This window comes from Phyllopteryx taeniolatus, chromosome 11 (assembly GCF_024500385.1).
Source record: "Phyllopteryx taeniolatus isolate TA_2022b chromosome 11, UOR_Ptae_1.2, whole genome shotgun sequence".
Taxonomy (NCBI): Eukaryota; Metazoa; Chordata; class Actinopteri; order Syngnathiformes; family Syngnathidae; genus Phyllopteryx; species Phyllopteryx taeniolatus.
In genome coordinates, this window is record NC_084512.1 from 13072120 (window position 1) to 13091938 (window position 19819).

At 41.3% G+C, this 19819-nt stretch overlaps 2 protein-coding genes and 1 long non-coding RNA gene across 6 annotated transcripts in view; 2 read left to right on the forward strand and 1 right to left on the reverse strand.

The window, feature by feature from the left end:
• Positions 1-115: 115 nt before the first annotated feature.
• Positions 116-17499, reverse strand: LOC133485696 (fibulin-7). Of its 2 annotated transcripts, none has more exons than XM_061789857.1 (8): positions 17382-17499; positions 13207-13369; positions 11289-11465; positions 8169-8294; positions 7954-8091; positions 4165-4302; positions 3674-3812; positions 116-1527 (listed from the first exon to the last, which is right to left on the reverse strand). In XM_061789857.1, the coding sequence occupies exons 2-8, from the start codon at positions 13325-13327 to the stop codon at positions 1155-1157; spliced, it is 1212 nt and encodes a 403-aa protein (XP_061645841.1). In that variant the 5' UTR covers positions 13328-13369; positions 17382-17499; the 3' UTR covers positions 116-1154. The 2 variants fall into 2 exon arrangements, with proteins under 2 accessions (XP_061645841.1, XP_061645840.1); XM_061789856.1 differs by lacking the exon at positions 17382-17499 and adding an exon at positions 14176-14714.
• Positions 1623-5625, forward strand: LOC133485697 (uncharacterized). Of its 2 annotated transcripts, XR_009790761.1 has the most exons (6): positions 1623-2582; positions 2664-2727; positions 2930-3006; positions 3782-3837; positions 3955-4072; positions 4173-5625. It is a non-coding gene; the product is annotated as an uncharacterized LOC133485697 (long non-coding RNA). The 2 variants fall into 2 exon arrangements; XR_009790760.1 differs by having other exon boundaries at positions 1623-2727.
• LOC133485694 (zinc finger CCCH domain-containing protein 6) overlaps positions 15115-19819 on the forward strand; it is a 13591-nt gene continuing 8886 nt past the window's right edge. The window contains exon 1 of one of the 2 annotated variants that reach the window (XM_061789850.1): positions 15115-15637. In XM_061789850.1, the coding sequence (XP_061645834.1) occupies positions 15552-15637 (86 nt within the window). In that variant the 5' untranslated portion in view covers positions 15115-15551. The remainder of the gene's footprint in view (positions 15638-19819) is intronic. The other variant, XM_061789851.1, reaches the window with a different exon arrangement.

Sequence of the window (19819 nt, forward strand, 5' to 3'; positions counted from 1 at the left end):
AGATTTTATCACTATCCAGGATTTATTAATCGCCTGTGCTTTGGTTTTACTGCCTAACTCTTGAAAAGAAGCGCTGGCACACTGTGCAGCATCAAGTGAGGTAACTAACAAAAGCTGAGATGTTACACGAGTTTATTTCATTTATGTAGAGACAATATTTCAGATTGTGCAGTTATTACCATCCTCAAAATACATGTATGAAGTGTGAGTATATGAAAAGTCCCGCTACTGTAGATCATTCACTCTTTAAAAGAGCAAAATACCCTTAGTACGAATGAATAGTGTGCTTATATACAGTATATGATGGAAGATAAAAGATGCAAAAACCAGCAATAATATATCCAACATATAATACTATAGGTACCCACGTGTTAGAACACGGGGGCAGGGCTACTGTGGTGGTTTTGTGGAGTAACACAACAGTTATTCTCAACAGTCATGTTCTCTGATGAGGAAATTGGATATTTTCCATTGAAATTAAATAGGTATTAATGGTAATAAAGTCCAAATTTGGGAATTTGAAAAAAAAAACCTACTGTACTGATGATGAACTACTGTGTAGAAATCAAAATTCTTGATGTAGTTATTAGTCTGCATGTACTGTATGTCTGCTTATGATTGAACAAAATGTTCATCAAATACATATTCATGCATGTGTTAATTCCCCAATTTTCCAGTTAATACCCAATAATTCACATTGAGTGCCATGGAAAGTGTTGTTCTCGTCCAACTGAATATTTTTAATAATCTATCTTCCCATGGAAAGTGTTCAGAAAGTTTTTAGAAATGAACTGGAAAATTGAGGGCTCTTTGTAACCTTATCGCTACATTTGATGCATTCCAATTCAGGACATGTTCTTCAATTTTCCGTCCGTCTTGAGAGAGCAGAATAGGCAAGACAATGGGGATCTTTGATGGTGTACAATTTGATGTTGATTCAATTTAGGGTTATTTGGCCCTTGTGGAGGTCTGTGCTCCACTGAGTGACATATAATGCATTCATATTTGTACTGTGATTTATCATATGAATTGTATATTTGCACTCATTTTCTTACTTTCACTCTAAAATCTATAACCGAAGCACACTCTGGCCTGTGACCGGCTGCAATGGGATGACGATGATCAGTACAATCAGTTACTCCTCCTCAACTTCTTCAGAAGTTATAAGGTGACACCAGAACGTGGACTCTGGCCACATGCTTTGCTTGAAAGGTGCGGTCGGCGTATTCCGACATGTCCACTTCCACGTTGATCTCCTGTGGCCCGCGCAGCTGCTGGACCAGTATCAGCTCGCCGGTTTGTCTGTCTGAGCGCTGCATGACAAAAATACCCCGTGAGTTTCCTCCCACGATGCCAAAGCGCAGGCTGTCGGGCCCTGAGCGCCCAGGGGCCCCCGCGGTGGCCATACGGAAAAGAGTGGCAGGCGTCTGAATGTTGGAGGGGAGGGAGAGGTAGTGGAAAGAGACGGTCTTTGGCGCAAAGTGGCAGGAGCGGCTTTCCATGGGGCAGGGATTCCTCTCACACTGACTGCACAAGACAGAAACACATCAAGTTAGAGGGACAGGGAAGATAAACACTGTTTGATTTCCAGTCCATGTGTGGTGGTGTTTCATATGTGAAGGCCCTTTACATGGAACATAAGCCTAGGTTATCACCTCAGTGAAAAGCCACTGTTCCCTTCAAGGTACAATTATGTACTTTATGAATGTTTCATACACAATATAATCATGTAGGAGAGTACATTTTAAGCCTTAAGGAGAGGCGATGCGTACAGTACATGCAGCATTTATTTACAAGATCATGAAAGCCTAAGACTTTCATAAGCTATGAAACATTTCTTAGTATAATTTTTCAGCACACTTTTAATATAAAAGTGTAAAGGTGTATTAATGTGTACAAACTTTTCTTTCAGTGTCCTAACACTGCAAAAACGCTAAATATTACCTACTGAACTTACCTCATTTTTAATGAAAACTCATACTGTACTTATTTTAGTGACAGAATGTCTTGTTTTAAGTTTTTTTTTTTTTTTTAAATCTGCCAGTGGAACAAGTATAAACTGATAAACTAATATTCTTAAAATAAGATCAAGATCAGAAATCAGTTCCATTACATCACTATTCAGGATTTGTTTTGGGGGGTTGTGTTTTTAAGACAACAGAATTCACATTTCTTTGTGTTTCACACATATGAAGATCTGCATTTTTTTAAAAATTATATTGTGGTTATAAATATTTGCAGAATAGAACAAAATATAACAAATGATGGGAAATGTGTGTCATCTGCAATTTCCTTTTAAGAGGATATTTTCCTTCAGTCAGTATCACTTGGAATGTGTGGAAAATGAACATGCGGTTATGAAGAATCAACAATGACATCCAACCTAAATTATACGCTCCCTGGACGCTTCATTCGCTACAGCTGCATCTGATGAGCTCCATTATGAGAGCTGTCTCAAAAACCTGCATCTTACTGAGACATTTCTATGCAATGCAGCTGTACAAAACTGCAAACTACAATTATAATACAATGATATAATTATAATTATAAGATATGTTTGAATCAATACCTCTCTGATACTGGTGAGGCCATATGTTTTGGAATGTAGTATCTGATTGGGCTAAGCTACAGTGCTAAGCCATGCTTTTCGTTGTCCGTGTTAGTGTCTGCCAAAGGTTTCAGTCATCTCCTCCGCTGGCATCAGCGTTCAACCACACTGCTGCTTAAGTAAGAGCACACAGTGCTATGTTTCAGTCCTTCAGACCAGGCAGCTTGGCTTGACTGAGACGTTGTAATGTTTCTTAGCAATTGGAGAGCATTAAAGAGAAAATAATGTTTGGCAATCCAGTTCTGCTGAGCATGCATGCTCTTGTCACATATGGTTTGCTTCACTCTTTTACAGCTTTAACCACAAATCTCATTTTTGTAGTTTTGGGCTTCTCATGTGGCTTCTGTGTGTGTGCTTGCACAATCATCTCGTCCTCCTCCTTTGAGCTGCACTCCAAGGTTAGTAATGATGAAATACACTCACCAGTCACAACATTCAGTACACGTGCACAAACTAATGATATTCCTTTCTAGAAGTTTATCAAATATTCTGCCTGTACCAAAATGATACTGTTCAATGCTTTAGTGTTGATTGAACAAAATGTTTATACATTGTTGTTGAAGTTTGTACTGGTTACAAAGTGTTCATTCCATAGCGTTTGTAATATTCTGATTAACATTTATCCCTAACCTGACGAAGGGGTGAGGGGGTAAAAAAAAAAAAGGTGTTTTCATTGTTAATTGGGGCTGTTTGCATTCCAGTGATTTGCTTAGCTTTCAGATGGTGCAAACTGTCATGTTGAGTTGAAAAGTAGCACTTGCAAATGCAAAACACATACAGCATCAAGTTTTGTGATTTCTAGTAAAGGTTATGTTGACCAAAACAAACAAAATTGAAGCCAACATTAATGATATGTATAGTTCTCTTTGACATAAGCATTGTCGTCTTCTCGGGAATTTGGACATGATTTGAGGGTTATAAATAATCTGAATAGAACTTTTACATTTTACTTTCCTTTTTTCCTGCTATTAGTCAAAACGTCCCTTACATGAAGGGCCCATTGAATGCTGCCGTAAGATGAAACATGATAAAACAGTAGCAAAAAAGTTAAAACAGTACTCGTACAGGGGAGATGTTTTGACGTAGGTGATATTGCCATGGGAACGGGGACAGTCTGGGTTGACGCACTGAAAGCCTCCCCCGGTGTTGATACATGTTGTTCCTCGGCTACAGTTGTGCTGCTGGTTTAAACATTCGTCCACATCTGGAAGACAAAACAGAAGAGGCATGTAAGTAGAGTGAGGGGCCAGCAGCCAGACCGTCCGCAGTCTTAGCGTCGGTGCTGAGCTCCAGTTGTTTATTTGGTTTTTTGGTTCAGTCTCACATAAATGCTTCATGTCGTACAGATCCTTTCTGCTGGGAAATGGTGAGGTCATTCATTCCAAAGCCAAACCTTTTGCTCAAAAGAATTGGTCACGAGGAGAATCTAAGCGTTTGGAAGCTTTGCACTGTTGTAAATCACAGGTAACCCCCTTAGGTCTAACACACAAGTCATATCTGCAGCTGTTAAGGCCTTGTGAATGCGCCTTTGTCTCCTGTGCCCTCCTGTCACTCACCCTCGCAGCTCCGCCCATCTGGGAGCAACTTGTAGCCACTGGGGCAGGAGCAGTGGTATGAGCCTGGGACGTTGACACATTCATGGATGCATAACGTCCCTCCCTGGTCCAGACGGTAGACTTCACACTCGTTGACATCTGTGAAAAACAGGAAAAGGCAGGCATCTCAGGACCATGCAGGGCTGCTGTACACAGGACCACAGGAATATAATATTTAGGATGGAGGAAATTCGCCATATTAAAATCACATTCTGGAACAAACATAAAATGAGACTGTTTCTGACAACCTGGGTTGCCTGGGTATTATGTGTAGAAATTGTATTTCGTTGAAATGGTGATGAAGGGCTATGATCTCCCAAATACTTTTACATTATGTGATAATATAACAGATTGCTGTAATCAATCTTAAATGCCAAATTCAGTTGAGGAATAATGCATGTAAATACGGGACAGCGTATCATAGCATGTGAGCAATATAGAGCAGTGATTCTCAACCAGTGTGCCGGCGGGCACATTAGTGTGCTGTGAGCGCTCTTCAGGTGTGCTGTGGGAAATTATTAAATGTTACTTAATTGCTCAAAAAATTATTTATTTACAAGGAATAATGTATCTTTGTTCATCTATTTATGTCATGGAGTCATAGTGACAGACAGAACAAATAAATGCTCTTCTATTAGATGGCAGGAAGTACATACAGTAATTAATGTATACACATTTTTGTTTGTTGGTGTGCCGTGAGATTTTTTAAATTGTAAAATATGCGCCTTGGCTCCATAAAGGTTGGAAATCAGTGGTATAAGGATGGCGTATGAGCATTCTGATTGGATAATTAGTAAGTGCTCGGATGTTCCAAATAAAACATCATTACTGCATCACTGAATGCATGTGCAACATGCTACACTTATCACAATCCTGTTTTAAGTGCTTTAACCATATACATACTGGGGATGGGTCGGTATCTGATAAAAGCGCATACCATATGGTATGCTCTGCACAGGACAATGCAACATTATGGCGCGTGGCTTTCGGTTTTGGACTTCACTTTGCGTTGACGTGTTCACCTTGTGAACAAGTCCAGGTCACGGACGTAAAACCACTAGCACGAGCACAGGATTTGAGACGAAAATGTGAATCTCCTGTGTGGATTAATTTCGGTTTGACCGTTGAATACAGTAACAAGGGAATAAACACTGTAAACAGACATTTTACTGTCTGAAAACATTGTTTGAAACATGTCCCATACTTTTTAAGGAAACACGAGCAATATGACCAAGCTTCTCCTGTGTTCATATTCTGGCATAACGCTTGGTGTACACACGACAGTTGAGCGACTCGAAAAGGTAACAAAACACCAGCAAAACAGAAAGTGACTATAGAATACTTTTGAGCAGCCATATCATGCCACTTAAGATAAACACAAGAAAATAACCCGTGCAGTGGGAGAATTTAATGCTAAAGATTTGCAGCCCTTTTCTGTGAATGAAGATGTGTGATTTGGTCACGTAACGAAAACGCTCGACCTACGTTATGTTGTGCGCTGCCTGTGGTACGCATTTCATCTTTAATTTTAATTCTCAACTGCTATGACTATGCAAGTGTACCCCTTGGATTAAGCTTGGGTCCAGTGGTCGTGCCTGCAGAGTAAGTAGTTTTTGTTTACAATTGTGTATGTTTAAATTTGTGATACATATTTTATACTGCTGTATTGCCACATGTATTAAGTTAGGCAAGGAATAAGAGTTTATCCTTTGAAATTGTTTTTAAATAAGTTATATTATTCACTGGCGGCACGGTGGACGACTGGTTAGAGCGTCAGCCTCACAGTTCTGAGGACCCGGGTTCAATCCCCGGCCCCGCCTGTGTGGAGTTTGCATGTTCTCCCCGTGCCTGCGTGGGTTTTCTCCGGGCACTCCGGTTTCCTCCCACATCCCAAAAACATGCATTAATTGGAGACTCTAAATTGCCCGTAGGCATGACTGTGAGTGCGAATGGTTGTTTGTTTGTATGTGCCCTGCGATTGGCTGGCAACCAGTTCAGGGTGTACCCCGCCTCCTGCCCGATGACAGCTGGGATAGGCTCCAGCACGCCCGCGACCCTAGTGAGGAGAAGCGGCTCAGAAAATGGATGGATGGATGGATATTATTGACTACACTACAAAATGCAGTTTTTGATGGCAAGCAAAATCAAAGACATCATTTTGAGAGTGAAAAAAAAAAGTTGTTCTTGGTATGCACAAAACATGTACCAAAAAAAGTACCGAACCATGGCCCAAAAACCAGAGTATGGACTGTAGGCTATCATGGGTTAGCTGCATCGTCCCACCCCTAATACATACTGTAAACATACAACTGTATACAGCCAATTCAATCCTGTTTACCATTTGTTTCAGCTGTTCAAATACTATAAAAGTGTTCTCTATTACTGTCTATCCAGCCATTTTCTACAGCACTTCTTCTCATTAGGACAATGGGTGAGGTAGAACCTATCTAAGGACAATTTAGTCTTCTTTTAACCTAACTTAACCTGTTCTGTAGAATGTGGGATGGATCGGACTGGGAGGCAAACATGCTAACCACTACTTGTTCCTCCTCCTCGTTCAGAATCATAGGACCTAAAATCCATCCATTTTCAACACCGCTTATCCTGGTTAGTGTCGCGGGGCGCTGGAGCCTATCCCAGCTTACTTTGGGTGTAAGGCACCCTGAACCGGTCGCCAGTCAGTCGCAGGGCACATATAGACATGGACAACCATTCGCACTCACATTCACACCGTCACTGAGTGGGAACTGAACTCACGCTGCCCACATCAAAGTCAGGCGAGTATACCATCAGTGACTAGGAACTAAAATAAGGGACACCAATTCCTGTTAATATGCCACATCATCCATCCATCCATTTTCTGAGCCGCTTCTCCTCACTAGGGTCGCGGGCATGCCACATCATATCATAGCAACTCCCAGATAATATGCCAATAATGTATGTCCCTACAGCGACTACGGGCAGCACAGGGATTACTTCAGAGCAATGAACAAGAAGTTCATTCATTCATTAATTTCCCATACCGCTTATCCTCACTAGGGTCGTGGGCGTCCTGGAGCCTATCCCAGGTGACTCTGGGCGAGAGGCGGGGTACACCCGCAATTGGTCGCCAGCCAATTGCAGGGCACATATAGTATAAACAAACAACCATTCACACTCACATTCACACCTACGGCCAATTTAGTCTCTTCAATTAATCTACCGTGCATGTTTTTGGGATGTGGGAGGAAACCAGAGTACCCGGAGAAAACCCGCACAGGCACGGGGAGAACATGCAAACTCCACACAGGCGAGGCCGGATTTGAACCTGCGTCCTCAGAACTGTGAGGCAGATGTGCTAACCAGTCGTCCACTGTCTCGCCCACGAGAATTTCAATAAGTCCTAATATGTTGATAGTACAATGCACTGTTAAATCCTTTAGCATTGTTTACAACAACATTCTTGTCAATGCTACTGTGAATGCTTGTCTCTTAATGACATCCTAAAAGCACCTGAACTGTGACCTACATTGATGCTAATCAGCTCGTGACCTCTCGAGAGGATTATTTTGTTTGTTACAGACTGCCCTCCGCTGATTACTAGTGGAAGATTCAGGTATTTAGTGGATGTTTTCTTGTGCAGTTTCAGATCAGCAAGGGAAATGAATGGCTAAAAATTTCAAGCTGGGACATAATTGCTTTGCTGGCCTTGTCTTATCAACACAGTCGTGACAGTAATGAAGTAACACATTACAGTCAACAGTCACTCACCCTGGCAGATGCTGTTGTCAGAAGTGCCACTCATGTGAAAGCCCGCATCACAGCTGCAGTGTTGGGCCCGGTTCACTTGGGCACAGCGAGGTTTTCGGCTGAATGCTGGGTCATTCATTACGCTCCACTCAGGAGGAGCTGCATTTAAGAAAACAATATGCATTGGCCTATGCTAAGCGAAGAAAGAGTTGTGTGATTTATTGAGTGCAACCTACCGGTCTGAGTGTGGTGCTGGCAGCGGGAGCCACTCCAGCTCTGTGAGCAGGTGCATTTGTACTGATTAATACCTTCCACACAGGTACCTCCATTTTGACAGGGGTTACTTGCACATTCACTGATGTCTGAAGCCACAGGAGACAGAAGATAACACAAATATAAAGTATTTTTCCATCTTGATGGATAACCAACAATGTCCCAACAGGGAAAATTACAGTGAGTCATGTTGCAAAATTAAAAAAAACGACACATCAATCCATCCATCCATTCTCAACACTGCTTATCCTGTTCAGGGTCGTGGGGCGCTGGAGCCTCTCCCAGCTGACTTCGGGCGAAAGGGGCACTACACCCTGGACTGGTCACCCGTCAATTACAGAGTACATACAGTATAAAGATTTTACACTCACATTCATACCTTCACAGAGTGAGAACTGAACCCACGCTGCCTGCACTGAAGTCACAACGTGAACCATTACACCATTAGTGACTCCACTTGCAATATTTTAATTACAAATATACAGTACATCAGTTATAAATACTATGGGTTTTGAATATGGGCACCTGAACCTAAAAGTAAAAAGTAAAGTATGGTGTGATTGTAAGTCATCTGGAAATAGAATGTAAAAAAAAAATTGGATGCACAGCTATTCTCCAGCAACAAAAAGAAAACAGAAAGTCTTTAAATTCCATAACTATTATTGGTGAGTCCAAGATTCCAAAATCGAATCTTGAAAACAGCAAATGTGAACGTTTGATATGGAAATATTGACTAAGTTGTTACACTGTTACACTAAAAGTGAAAGTTCTTTGGGCATTGATAATAACATTGTATATCCACATCACTGTCTGCAAATGGACTCGTCCATAGTAGTGAATTCTCCTTACACATGATTCTTTCCCCTTAAATGTGCACAAACTACATCTGCTAGAGCACCGCAGACAATAAAATTACTCAATAATAATAAGGTTGTATCAAGGGGGAATAAATACACATAGGTACATACATACAGATACAGACATGAACTACAAAGAACCAAATTACAAATATCCTCATCAAGCATATTTGTGGGCAGTCTGTTTCTATGTGGACTTATTTGTATTTTACCCTTTATGAAGCATCACCAGCAATCATTTTTTCATAATTAATTTTATGTACTTCATTATCTATTATCTTTGCAGTGTGGAGACCTGCACAAAATAAAAAATAGCACTGCATACAATTAAAAAATAAGAATTTAAATACAAGCAGTGAAATAACAGTAGCAGAAATGCTGTGAATCCAAGATTTTTTTCACGCTTAAACAGGGAGCTTGCAGTTTTAAATCTGTTAGCAAGATTTGAATCTACCCTTGCTTCACTGACCAAAGCCACACCCCTCACTGTGTATAATGTACACTGTGACGTTAGCCACAAATGCTACATCGGTCGCATGACTTATTATGATTGGAGTGTTACTATAACACTAAAGGGTCTATTTTCGTAGACAGCACATCTACGGCAGGGCAAAAATGCTGGAGTATCCTGATTTTCATGCAAGAGCAAGGCTCACTGCTCATGTTTGCCAATTTGGCAGACCGGTCTGCGCCAACCTGGGCATCCCTGCAGAGCTAGGGAGTGTCCTTGGAGATGCACTTGGCGGAGTGACCAGTTGATGCCAGAAAGTCCCTAGTGAGGATAAGCAGTATGGAAGATAGATAAATGAATGACCGGGGCGCAGGCAGACTGATACTGAGCTCCGTGGACATATTTAAGTTGCCAGCTGTGATCACCAGCTAATTCTGTATTTAACAAGGGTAATCGTGCACACCGTCTGTTTACCACACTATGGCTAGAGAAGTGACAATGCTCCACGCACACATGGATTGCTACGATTACGCATCGCCCTCTTCTAAACAGAGAATGGCGCCATGTTGATTGGTGGCAACTGAAGTCGACTGTAAACACTCCCACAGTGGCGCAGCCCGCCCACCGTCTCACCTGCAAGTTTTATTTTGGAATGTACAATCAGTTAAAAATCAAAAAGGTGATAAACATACCTGGCGAGCTGAAAAAAAACTCAATTTTGATGGGGAATTTTGATGAAAATCTTCCTGCCTAAAGTTTAACGTGCCAGTAGCAAAACAAGATACTGTATTTATCACTGTCAGCAGCCCTGCGAATTCTGAGAGTGTTCAAAACTGAGCAATGAAGTCACTGTATAGTGGATGACAACCATCTCATTTAATATTTTGTTTGGCTTGTCAGGGGGCCTCCATATTGCCTAAACATTAAACAGTCCACTTCACTCTGCTGGATATTTTTAAACTAAGGTTTTTTTCCACTCTGTGTCAATATTGTTTGTTAAGCATGGCTAAAATTAGAATGCTGATGCCAGGTATAAAAAAAACACAAACAGAGATAATACTGTTGCAGTTGTGCCTTCTCATGTTGCCCTAGGCGTGAGTGGAAATAAATCCGTTCAAAAATGTGGGATTTTTGAGGATGAAATATGCTGTGACTGTCGGCTGATGGTGCTATGAACAGCATGCTTAGCATACCCATCTAACAGGACACTGCTGTCAAAAAAGATAGTGAGAGGAGGAGAAATAGTGGGAGGAGAGGGTCTCTTACAGTCACCCAACATAGGCTACTGATGTTCAGGAGAGGTACAAAGCTGGCTGGGGCATCCATTGCACAGCAGAATGAAATACAGGTGGTTTGTAGTGGTCTCAGACATTGAATGCCACATTTAACTAGGCCTTCTATCAGACTGTCAAATGGTCCAAGGCTTCCTTTCTCTGCATTCTGGATTTTTGGGTGGATGCATGTTTGCCGGCTAAACTAAACTCAGCTAAATTAAACTAAATTAAACTGAACTGAGCAATGAACTGAATTGAGGGTCACTTGCATGACTTCAATGCAGATTGCGTGTGTGCAGTACTCAAATGAAGAAAATGGATGGATAGATAAATTAAATTAATTGACTGAATTGAATTTGGACTGGAATTGGAACTGAACGGGACTTGCAATATTTGGAATTGCATTCCAGTCTCCTTGGGCATCACGTGAGCCAGCTCCCAATTGACTCACATACCTGTAGCTATAGTAGCAGAAGCATGATAAGTGCAGGTCGGGCTCACCTTTACAGACGGCGTCCACTCCGCTCCAGGTGCCATTGTCCTGGCACACACGTGTGGCCGATCCCACAAGGTGGTAGCCCTGCGAGCAAGAGAAATGCACCTCATGTCCGGCCAGGTGTTTAGATCCAAACTTGGTCCCGTGATCTGGTTCTTCCAGGGGCCGGCAAGTAGCGGAGGCTACGGGGAGAAGAAGACTGATCACACGTGGAAAACACCAGCCTCCTAACATCCTCTGGCATTCTCTGCCTGGGGATATACTGTACACGTGTCACTAGGCAATCCAAAACGCACCATTAGCAGGAGACTGGAAAGTTGATTGCCTGCGTAATATACAGTATTAACATTACAGAACATTATAAATGGACTCCAAGTTTGACTTTTATGAAACATTTATGCTTCCTCAACCTACGAAGATTGCGAGAAAGTGTTTAATAACAACAGAGTTCTGTTCTTCTGTGGGTTGAGACCAATTTTGCAGTTCAATCTTTTCCAGATGAACAGGATAAACTTCATGACGGAATCACGCCACATGAGAAAGATGTGTGCACATAAACAATGGAAGGCGTGAAGCTTTTTTTAAATTCAGAATGAATTAATCCAAACATCTTAATTCACCTATTTGCCTTTTTATATTTTGGCATTCTGTTAAAGAGAAAGAGTTTTGGATTGTACTTTCACTAACAAACCAGCCAAATAACACAATTATCCCACAATTCTACTTCCTCTTTTGAATGGTCACCATAGTGACAGATGACCTTGAATTTCTTGGGTGAAAATAATCCCACAATAGCAGGCATATTTTAAAGATTGATGAATGAATAATATATACAGTATATTGTGTGTATTCTGTATAATTAGGCACTTTTTCATATAATAATACAGCATGCTTACTAACCTATTTACAATCCGATTACGCGAACCGAATAGCCACTTTGTTATAAGGATCCCTGATAAAGCGTTTACAAATTGTTGATAAACAAGTTAATAGCTACATTTGTATTTATTTATACACAACAAACACTTATAATGTTTCTTAACAGGGGTCCCCGGATCCCTGAGGGTCATCGAGCTGAAGCTTGGGGGTCTGCAATAAAATCCTTCCATCCATTTTCTTCTGTTTATCTGAGGTCGGCTCACAGGGGCAGCAAAATAAGCAGAGAAGCCCTGACGTTCCCAAACCAGCTGGGAGACATAGTCTGGGTCTGGGTCTTCAGCTCAGCTCGTTCTCCAGGACAGACCAATACAGAGTTGCACGCTGCACCAATCCACCTGTCCATATCCCGCTCCATTCTTCCCTCACTCGTGAACAAGACCCCAAGATACTTAAACTCCTCCACATGGGGCAGGAGCTCTTCCTCGACCTGTAGAGGGGACTCCACCCTTTTCCGCCTGAGGACCATGGCCTTATATTTGGAGGTACTGATGCTCATCACAACTGCTTCACACTCTGCTGTGAACCGCTCCAGCGAGAGTTGAATATTGTGACTTGATGAAGCCAACAGAACCACATCATCTGCAAAAGCAGAGACGTAATACTGAGGTCACCAAACTGGACCTGTTCAATTAGAAGCTCTGATATGATTGCGATGTATCACATAAGTCTGACATTACTGCAATTGTAGCTCTCACGCTCTTTTCTCATGTGGAGTTGGACATATGAGGCAAGACAGTCTTGGCAAAATATTTGCAAAGTTTTTTGTGGCTTGGATGCACATAACTCAGGTCAATGTTTTCCATTATGTTTATGAACGTTTAACAGGGACCCTAAATGCATTGTGGTACCCCTATATTTGTTCATATTTTGCCTTTTTCATGTAGATAAGGTAACCAAAATATCAGTATTCTACAGTACAGGTCTACACCTTTGTAAACTACAATCATAGATGATTTGATGATTATGTGACCATTTATCACTCACCAGCTGACTGGTCCGCTTGAGGCAACTTGGAGACCGAATTCTGAAGCGTTGCTAGTTTTGACTTCATGATCCGGAAGCCCTCGGTGAATCGAAGCTCCTGGCCTTTTAGAAACTTCTCCATCTGTCGCAGCACCCCAACCACTTGATGTTTATCCAAGCAGGTCTGTAGAACAAGCAATGATATTGGTGGTGGTGGTGTTGGGGTGGGGTGGGGTGGGGTTTGGGGGCTCCATGTTATTGGAGGAAATGTGCATTATGTTTGTAATTGACACTAAAATGTCTTGTGTTCAACATGATCCACTACTTTCAGATAGAAAATATACAACTCCAACCTATTACTTTTCTAAGTGCAACCCACACACAGCAAGACAAAATCTGTCTGGCAGATGTTTGGAGGACATGAGTCCAAATGCTGTTCCTTTGTATATTTTGCATGGCAGCAGGACAGTCAAAGGTTATTGGATGAACCTGAATGACCAAAATCAAAGTTGAATGGATGGCACAATCAGTTACTTGAGCAAATGTTGATGCCAAGTCAGTACAGAGTTGCATTTAATCCTTCCTGCAAGGTTTATTAATCACATGCTCATTGGAGCAATTTCTCAGGGGCGGCATACCTTGAATTCCTGTACTGCTATTTGTAAGGAGGGGGGATTGCTACAACTGCAACTAGCTTCAAGACATTAAAACTCAAAATGCACATAGTTTTGACCTGTGCAGTTGCTAGAGCTTTTCTACATGTCCAAGGCTAAGGGGAAATTCCTCCAGCTGACAACACACAAGGACTCCCAATTTTCCTTCCAGATGCTGCAGCAAGACTAATTTTGTTTCTCCTCGCCTCTGTCACTAGGATGGTTTCTTGAATAGAAATGGACTGTCGCACAAAAACTTGAGAAAAGATGCTCTAAACCAATACTTCTAAACATTATGTAAGACTACAAATATACATAATAATGAACATATTCTTACCTGAACTGCGGCGCGGCCATGAACAGCTGTCAAACACAGTAAAAGCAAACACCTGCACCAAAAAGACAGCCCCATATCTCCAGTAAGCAGTTTTTTCCCCCCTTTTAGAAAAACCCTGTGCCACCTAACAATTAAGTTAATAATAATTTTAACAAGTGTCCTTCAGGTGGGTTCGGAATGTTTTTAGTGGGATGCTCATCAGGTGTCTCAGATGGCTCGGTGCTCCAGGAAAGTTTGGTCTCTGGGTTTTACACGTCGGCTCCTGCTGCAAGAACCCCTCCCACCAATGTAGGCTACAATCGCCACTTTCTGGCATTCTTACAGCAGGGAAATAGCTTCCTGTGATCAGTTAATAACGCTATAAGTGGTCCGTAAATAATATATATTTTGGAAATGTAACGTTAAGTTTGTTTGTTTGTTTTGGGTGTGAAATGGCGAATTATATCTGTTATTATAGCCCAACAAATTAGTTGGTATACAGTGTTACCCCCTGCAGGCCCAATAAATTTTTTTCAAAAAAGAATTAAACTAACAAAAAGTGTTGTATTAGTTTCTAATTAATTCTTATTTTTGCCTGTGGTTTTGAAATTTCAAATGACTTCTGTATATGCTTTTCATCCTGTTTGGAGGGTAACAGCGACACTTAGTGGTCGAATAGTGAAAAGCACGAGCACCTGAAAACGAACCCATCTAAATGTCGAGCGCGTTCCACACTTTCGTGAATGTGAATTAAAAAAGAAAATTAAAGGCAAGCGTCAGTTGGAGAATGAGCTGACCGAAATACACACTTTTTCCATAAACGAATCCTACAATTGCAAGTGAAATGTAGCGTCGCAGACACTTGGAAATGTGACGGGGGAATAACTGGCAGCAATCTGAACCAACGACAAACGCCGTTGTAATGACGCTAGCGAAATCTGACCAATCACAAACGGCTCCAGTTAAACTAGATCCGCGCTGGGCTATAAACGTGCGGAGGAATACACTATTTGGGGGTGTGTGCGGCGGGGTTGAGTAGCCATTTTGAGATGATATCGCTGTTGAGAAATCCTGTGAAGATGCTGAAATCAACGAACATGGTTACAACACAGATTGTTTCTCCCTCCGTCTCCTCTCTTCTTTCACCATGGCAGCTGTCAACCGACGGGACATTAGCAAAGCGGGGTATCGAGCTGTGCTCACAGAGTTAAAACGTCATTGGTATGAAAGAGGAGAGTGTCTGTACACTGTCTCTGTCGAGACATGAAACACCGTGAGTTTATTTTTTTCCTGCAGTCTGAACATCTTCCAGCATCTGTCACAACACAACGTCTCATTAACTGCTTGAGTTAATTCACTGTTGTACTGGACAGAGAAGTGAAGCAGATTTGATTTCAATGGCCTCTGTGAGCCTTGTTTCCAGTCCCCCAGCCCCCGTTTTTGACAAAAACATGACAGACTCTGAGCTGGCAGGGGACGAAAGGTCGAGTAACAATCTTAATGTAATTCTTAACACAATCATTTGTGCGTTTCAGTGCTGTGCCTCAACATGCTTGTTTTCTCCCCCCTGCCCCCCACCCTTCTCATCATACATTTGGCAGTTTTACATTTCCTGGCCCTTGACGATCCTTGCATGCCTTTTTGGTGCATTGAAGTATAGCCTCTAGCTTTTCTGCCTTCCTGTCTGTCGAAACGACTCATCCATGGTCATTTCTATGCGATGGCAGACATCGTCATCAGAATTTGTGTAGTGTTGGTGGGATGAAGCCATGGCTGCATTGTTGCCGTTTGCAGGGACCTATGACGTAACGACACGCCCATCTTTGGAACGTGCCTTACTCTGCTGGCCGCTAAGCGGTACTGCAGGAGAGACAGTTCACTCAGAGTTGAGATGATGATGATGGCCATGCGTATGAAAAGCCATTAGATCACCTATTTAATGTCGTTGATATCCAGCCCACGGTCCATGTACTAGTACGCTTTTTCTTCTCACTAGTGAGACATTTCAGCACACCAGTAGAACGACTGTGTCTTACTACTATTAATGATTCTTCCACTGAGTGGCACGTTTGGCCTGCTAGTACGATAAACTTTCTCGTAAACTACTGTTCTACACTCGTAATACTACTAGCAGGCATGTGTCACACACTAGTAGCCCCCCTGGACCCAACTAGTAGTACTAAAATGCCCACTCCAAGATTTACCTTACTAATACTGTGTAGTTGTCCTAAGGACAAATAGTATACAACTAGTACATGAGTCTGAAGCTGGGTTTCAAGGATATCGAGCAAAGTGACAAGATTTGCCAAAAAATAACAGTCCGTCGAAGTGTGGAGTCTGGTTGGAACGGGCACTTCAACCCGAGTACAACGCAGCAAGAATTTTGAAAATCAGATGATGGGTTCTGGAGAAATAGATTTTTTTGTGTCAGAAGGAAAAAAGGCCTTTTGGGGGAATGTTTTTGTGTAATATATGATCGCAAAACGCCTTCAAATCAGAGAAAAACACAGTAAAACATTATTTCTTTGAACGTTTAGTTTTATCTGCTACTTTGCGAACCCCTTATCCAATTGGCTGTCAAGTTTCTGTTAAAAATATCCACCAATTGCTCAAACGGGCCGAAATTCCAAGATGTCGACGCATCAAAATGACCGTGACATTTCAAACGGCGTCACATGCCCTAAAAAGGTGACTGAACTAGCGCAAATGGAATATTATTGGTGAGAACAGCAGTGTGGGCAGTAGAATAGGTGTGTACTTTATCAATCAGTTGTTTTTTTCCCCTGATTTTGTTATGGAGAATTTTAGATTCGGTTGAAGTTCTCAATCCATGTTTTTGAAAAAAAAAAATTAAAATTTCACAACAATGGCAGCCACTTGTCACATTGCTACTCAAACGGCTTTTTAGAACACTAGTTGACAACTGGGTGCTACTTAGCTTTAAGTACCACCACTGAAATTATACAATTCTACTAGTTAACATCTAGCACTTAGTCATATTAGTAGCGTGCCAATGTCAACTAGTGCAAACTTTTGCTTCACTATTAATGTCCTACTACAACCCCAATTCCAATGAAGTTGGGACATTGTGTTAAACTAATAAAACAGAATACAATGATTTGCAAATCATGTTCAACCTATATTTAATTTAATACACTACAAAGACAAGATATTTAATGTTAAACTGATAAACTTCATTGTTTTTAGCAAATAATTATGAAACTTACCGAATTTTATGGCTGCAACACGTTCCAAAAAAGCTGGGACAGGTGGCAAAAAAGACTGAGAAAGTTGAGGAATGCTCATCAAACACCTGTTTGAATCATCCCACAGGTGAACAGGCTAATTGGCAACAGGTGGGAGGCATGATTGGATATAAAAGGAGCTTCCCTGAATTGCTCAGTCATTCACAAGCAACTATGAGGGGAGGTTCACCTCTTTGTGAACAAGTGCGTGAGAAAACAGTCGAACAGTTTAAGGACAATGTTCCTCAATGTACAATTGCAAGGAATTTAGGGATTTCATCATCTACGGTCCATAATATCATCAAAAGTTCAGAGAATCTGGAGAAATCACTACATGTAAGCGGCAAGGCCGAAAACCAACATTGAATGCCCGTGACCTTTGATCCCTCAGGCGGCACTGTATCAAAAACCAACATCAATGTGTAAAGGATATCACCACGTGGGCTCAGGAACACTTCAGTAAACCGATGTCAGTAAATGCAGTTCGGCGCTACATTCGTAAGTGCAACTTGAAACTCTACTATGCAAAGCAAAAGCCATTCATCAACAACACCCAGAAACGCCACCGGTTTCTCTGGGCCCAAGCTCATCTAAGATGGACTGATGAAAACTGAAAAAGTGTTCTGTGGTCCGACGAGTCCACATTTCAAATTGTTTTTGGAAATTGTGGACGTCGTGTCCTCCGGGCCAAAGAGGAAAAGAACCATCCGGACTGTTATGGAGGCAAAGTTCAAAAGCCAGCATCTGTGAAGTATGGGGGTGTGTTAGTGCCAATGGCATGGCTAACTTACACATCTGTGAAGGCACCCCTAATGCTGAAAGGTACATACAGGTTTTGAAGAAACATATGCTGCCATCCAAGCAACATCTTTTTCACGGACGCCCCTGCTTATTTCAGAAAGACAACGCCAAACCACATTCTGCATGTGTTACATCAGCGTGGCTTCGTAGTCAAAGAGTGCAGGTACTGGACTGGCCTGCCTGCAGTCCAGACCCGTGTCGCATTATGAAGCGTAAAATACGACAACGGAGACCCCGGACTGTTGAACAGCTGAAGCTGTACATCAAGCAAGAATGGGAAAGAATTCCACATACAAAACTTCGTCAGCTCCCAAACGTTTATTGAATGTTGTTAAAAGAAAAGGTGATGTAACAAAGTGGTAAACATGACCCTGTCCCAACTTTTTTGGAACGTGTTGCAGCCATAAAATTCTAGGTTGAACATGATTTGCAAATCATTGTATTCTGTTTTTATTTATGTTTAACACAATGTCCCAACTTCATTGGAATTGGGGTTGTACATTTCCAAGGTTTTTCAGTCAGTGTGCAGAAATGTCATACTGTAGATGATGTTCTTCTAGTGCACCCTAGTCGTTCTACAAGTGTACTGAATTGTCATTCCAGTGAGTTCAAAGAGAGTACTAGTACATCAAGGGTATCAAATAAATACTCAAACAGCTTGAGACTGGATGTTAAGTTTCCTGATAGGCTAAAGAATGAAGTTATGTTTAATGAAATGGTAGATCCATTTAACGTCTAATTTATTTAATTATTAGACAAGCACAATCATTGTTATAACTGACAAAAAGTGCTATATTTAAACAACTAATCAGAAATCTACTTGATAGTGAAAATATATTAGTTTTATTCTGGACAAAAGGAAAAGCCTTAATGATTTAAAATCAAATTTGGCTCGCTCTGGTGGTTCTCAACAAAAACTATGCCAAATATGCAAACAATGTTGGCATTAAAGCAGCAATATTGTAACTTCGATTTCACATTTATTTGATGGTATGCTGATTTGTTATAAGGCGTGACCAACCATCCCCTCCTTGTAACCATTCCACCCGTAGTAAAATAATCACGCACAGGCAGCACAGTGTTAGAATCTCTGCTCTGGCCTTCCTGTGTAGATGTTCTACCTGTGCTTGCGTGGGTTTCTCTGTGTAGTGTGGCTTCCTCCCACATTCCAAAAACATGATAGCATCATTGAAGACTCAAAATTGTACATGTGAGTGAATGTGAGTATGAAGGGTTGTTCGTCTATATGTGCCCTGTGATTGGCTGACATGACTTTAAGGAAGATGAGCGCTATAGAAAAGGAGAGGGATGGATGTTGATTTGGCATATACATTAGCTTGGCTTTTCCAGCATTTGTAAATAAAAACTGCTATAAAAAAACAGCATGCTATCGAAATTTTGTGAATTTTTGCGAAATGTATTTGTATTTTTCTCAAAGGCTAAAATGATCCATATCGACTGTCGGGAAAGTAAAAAAAAAAAAAAAAAAAAGAAATACGATTGTTGCTTGGAACCACTTTAAGGGTGATTAAAATGATGAATCAAATATCTATAAATATTTACTGATTTAAATATGGAAAGGGCTTGAAATTAAGAAGCTGAAATGCTGCAAATGTTTA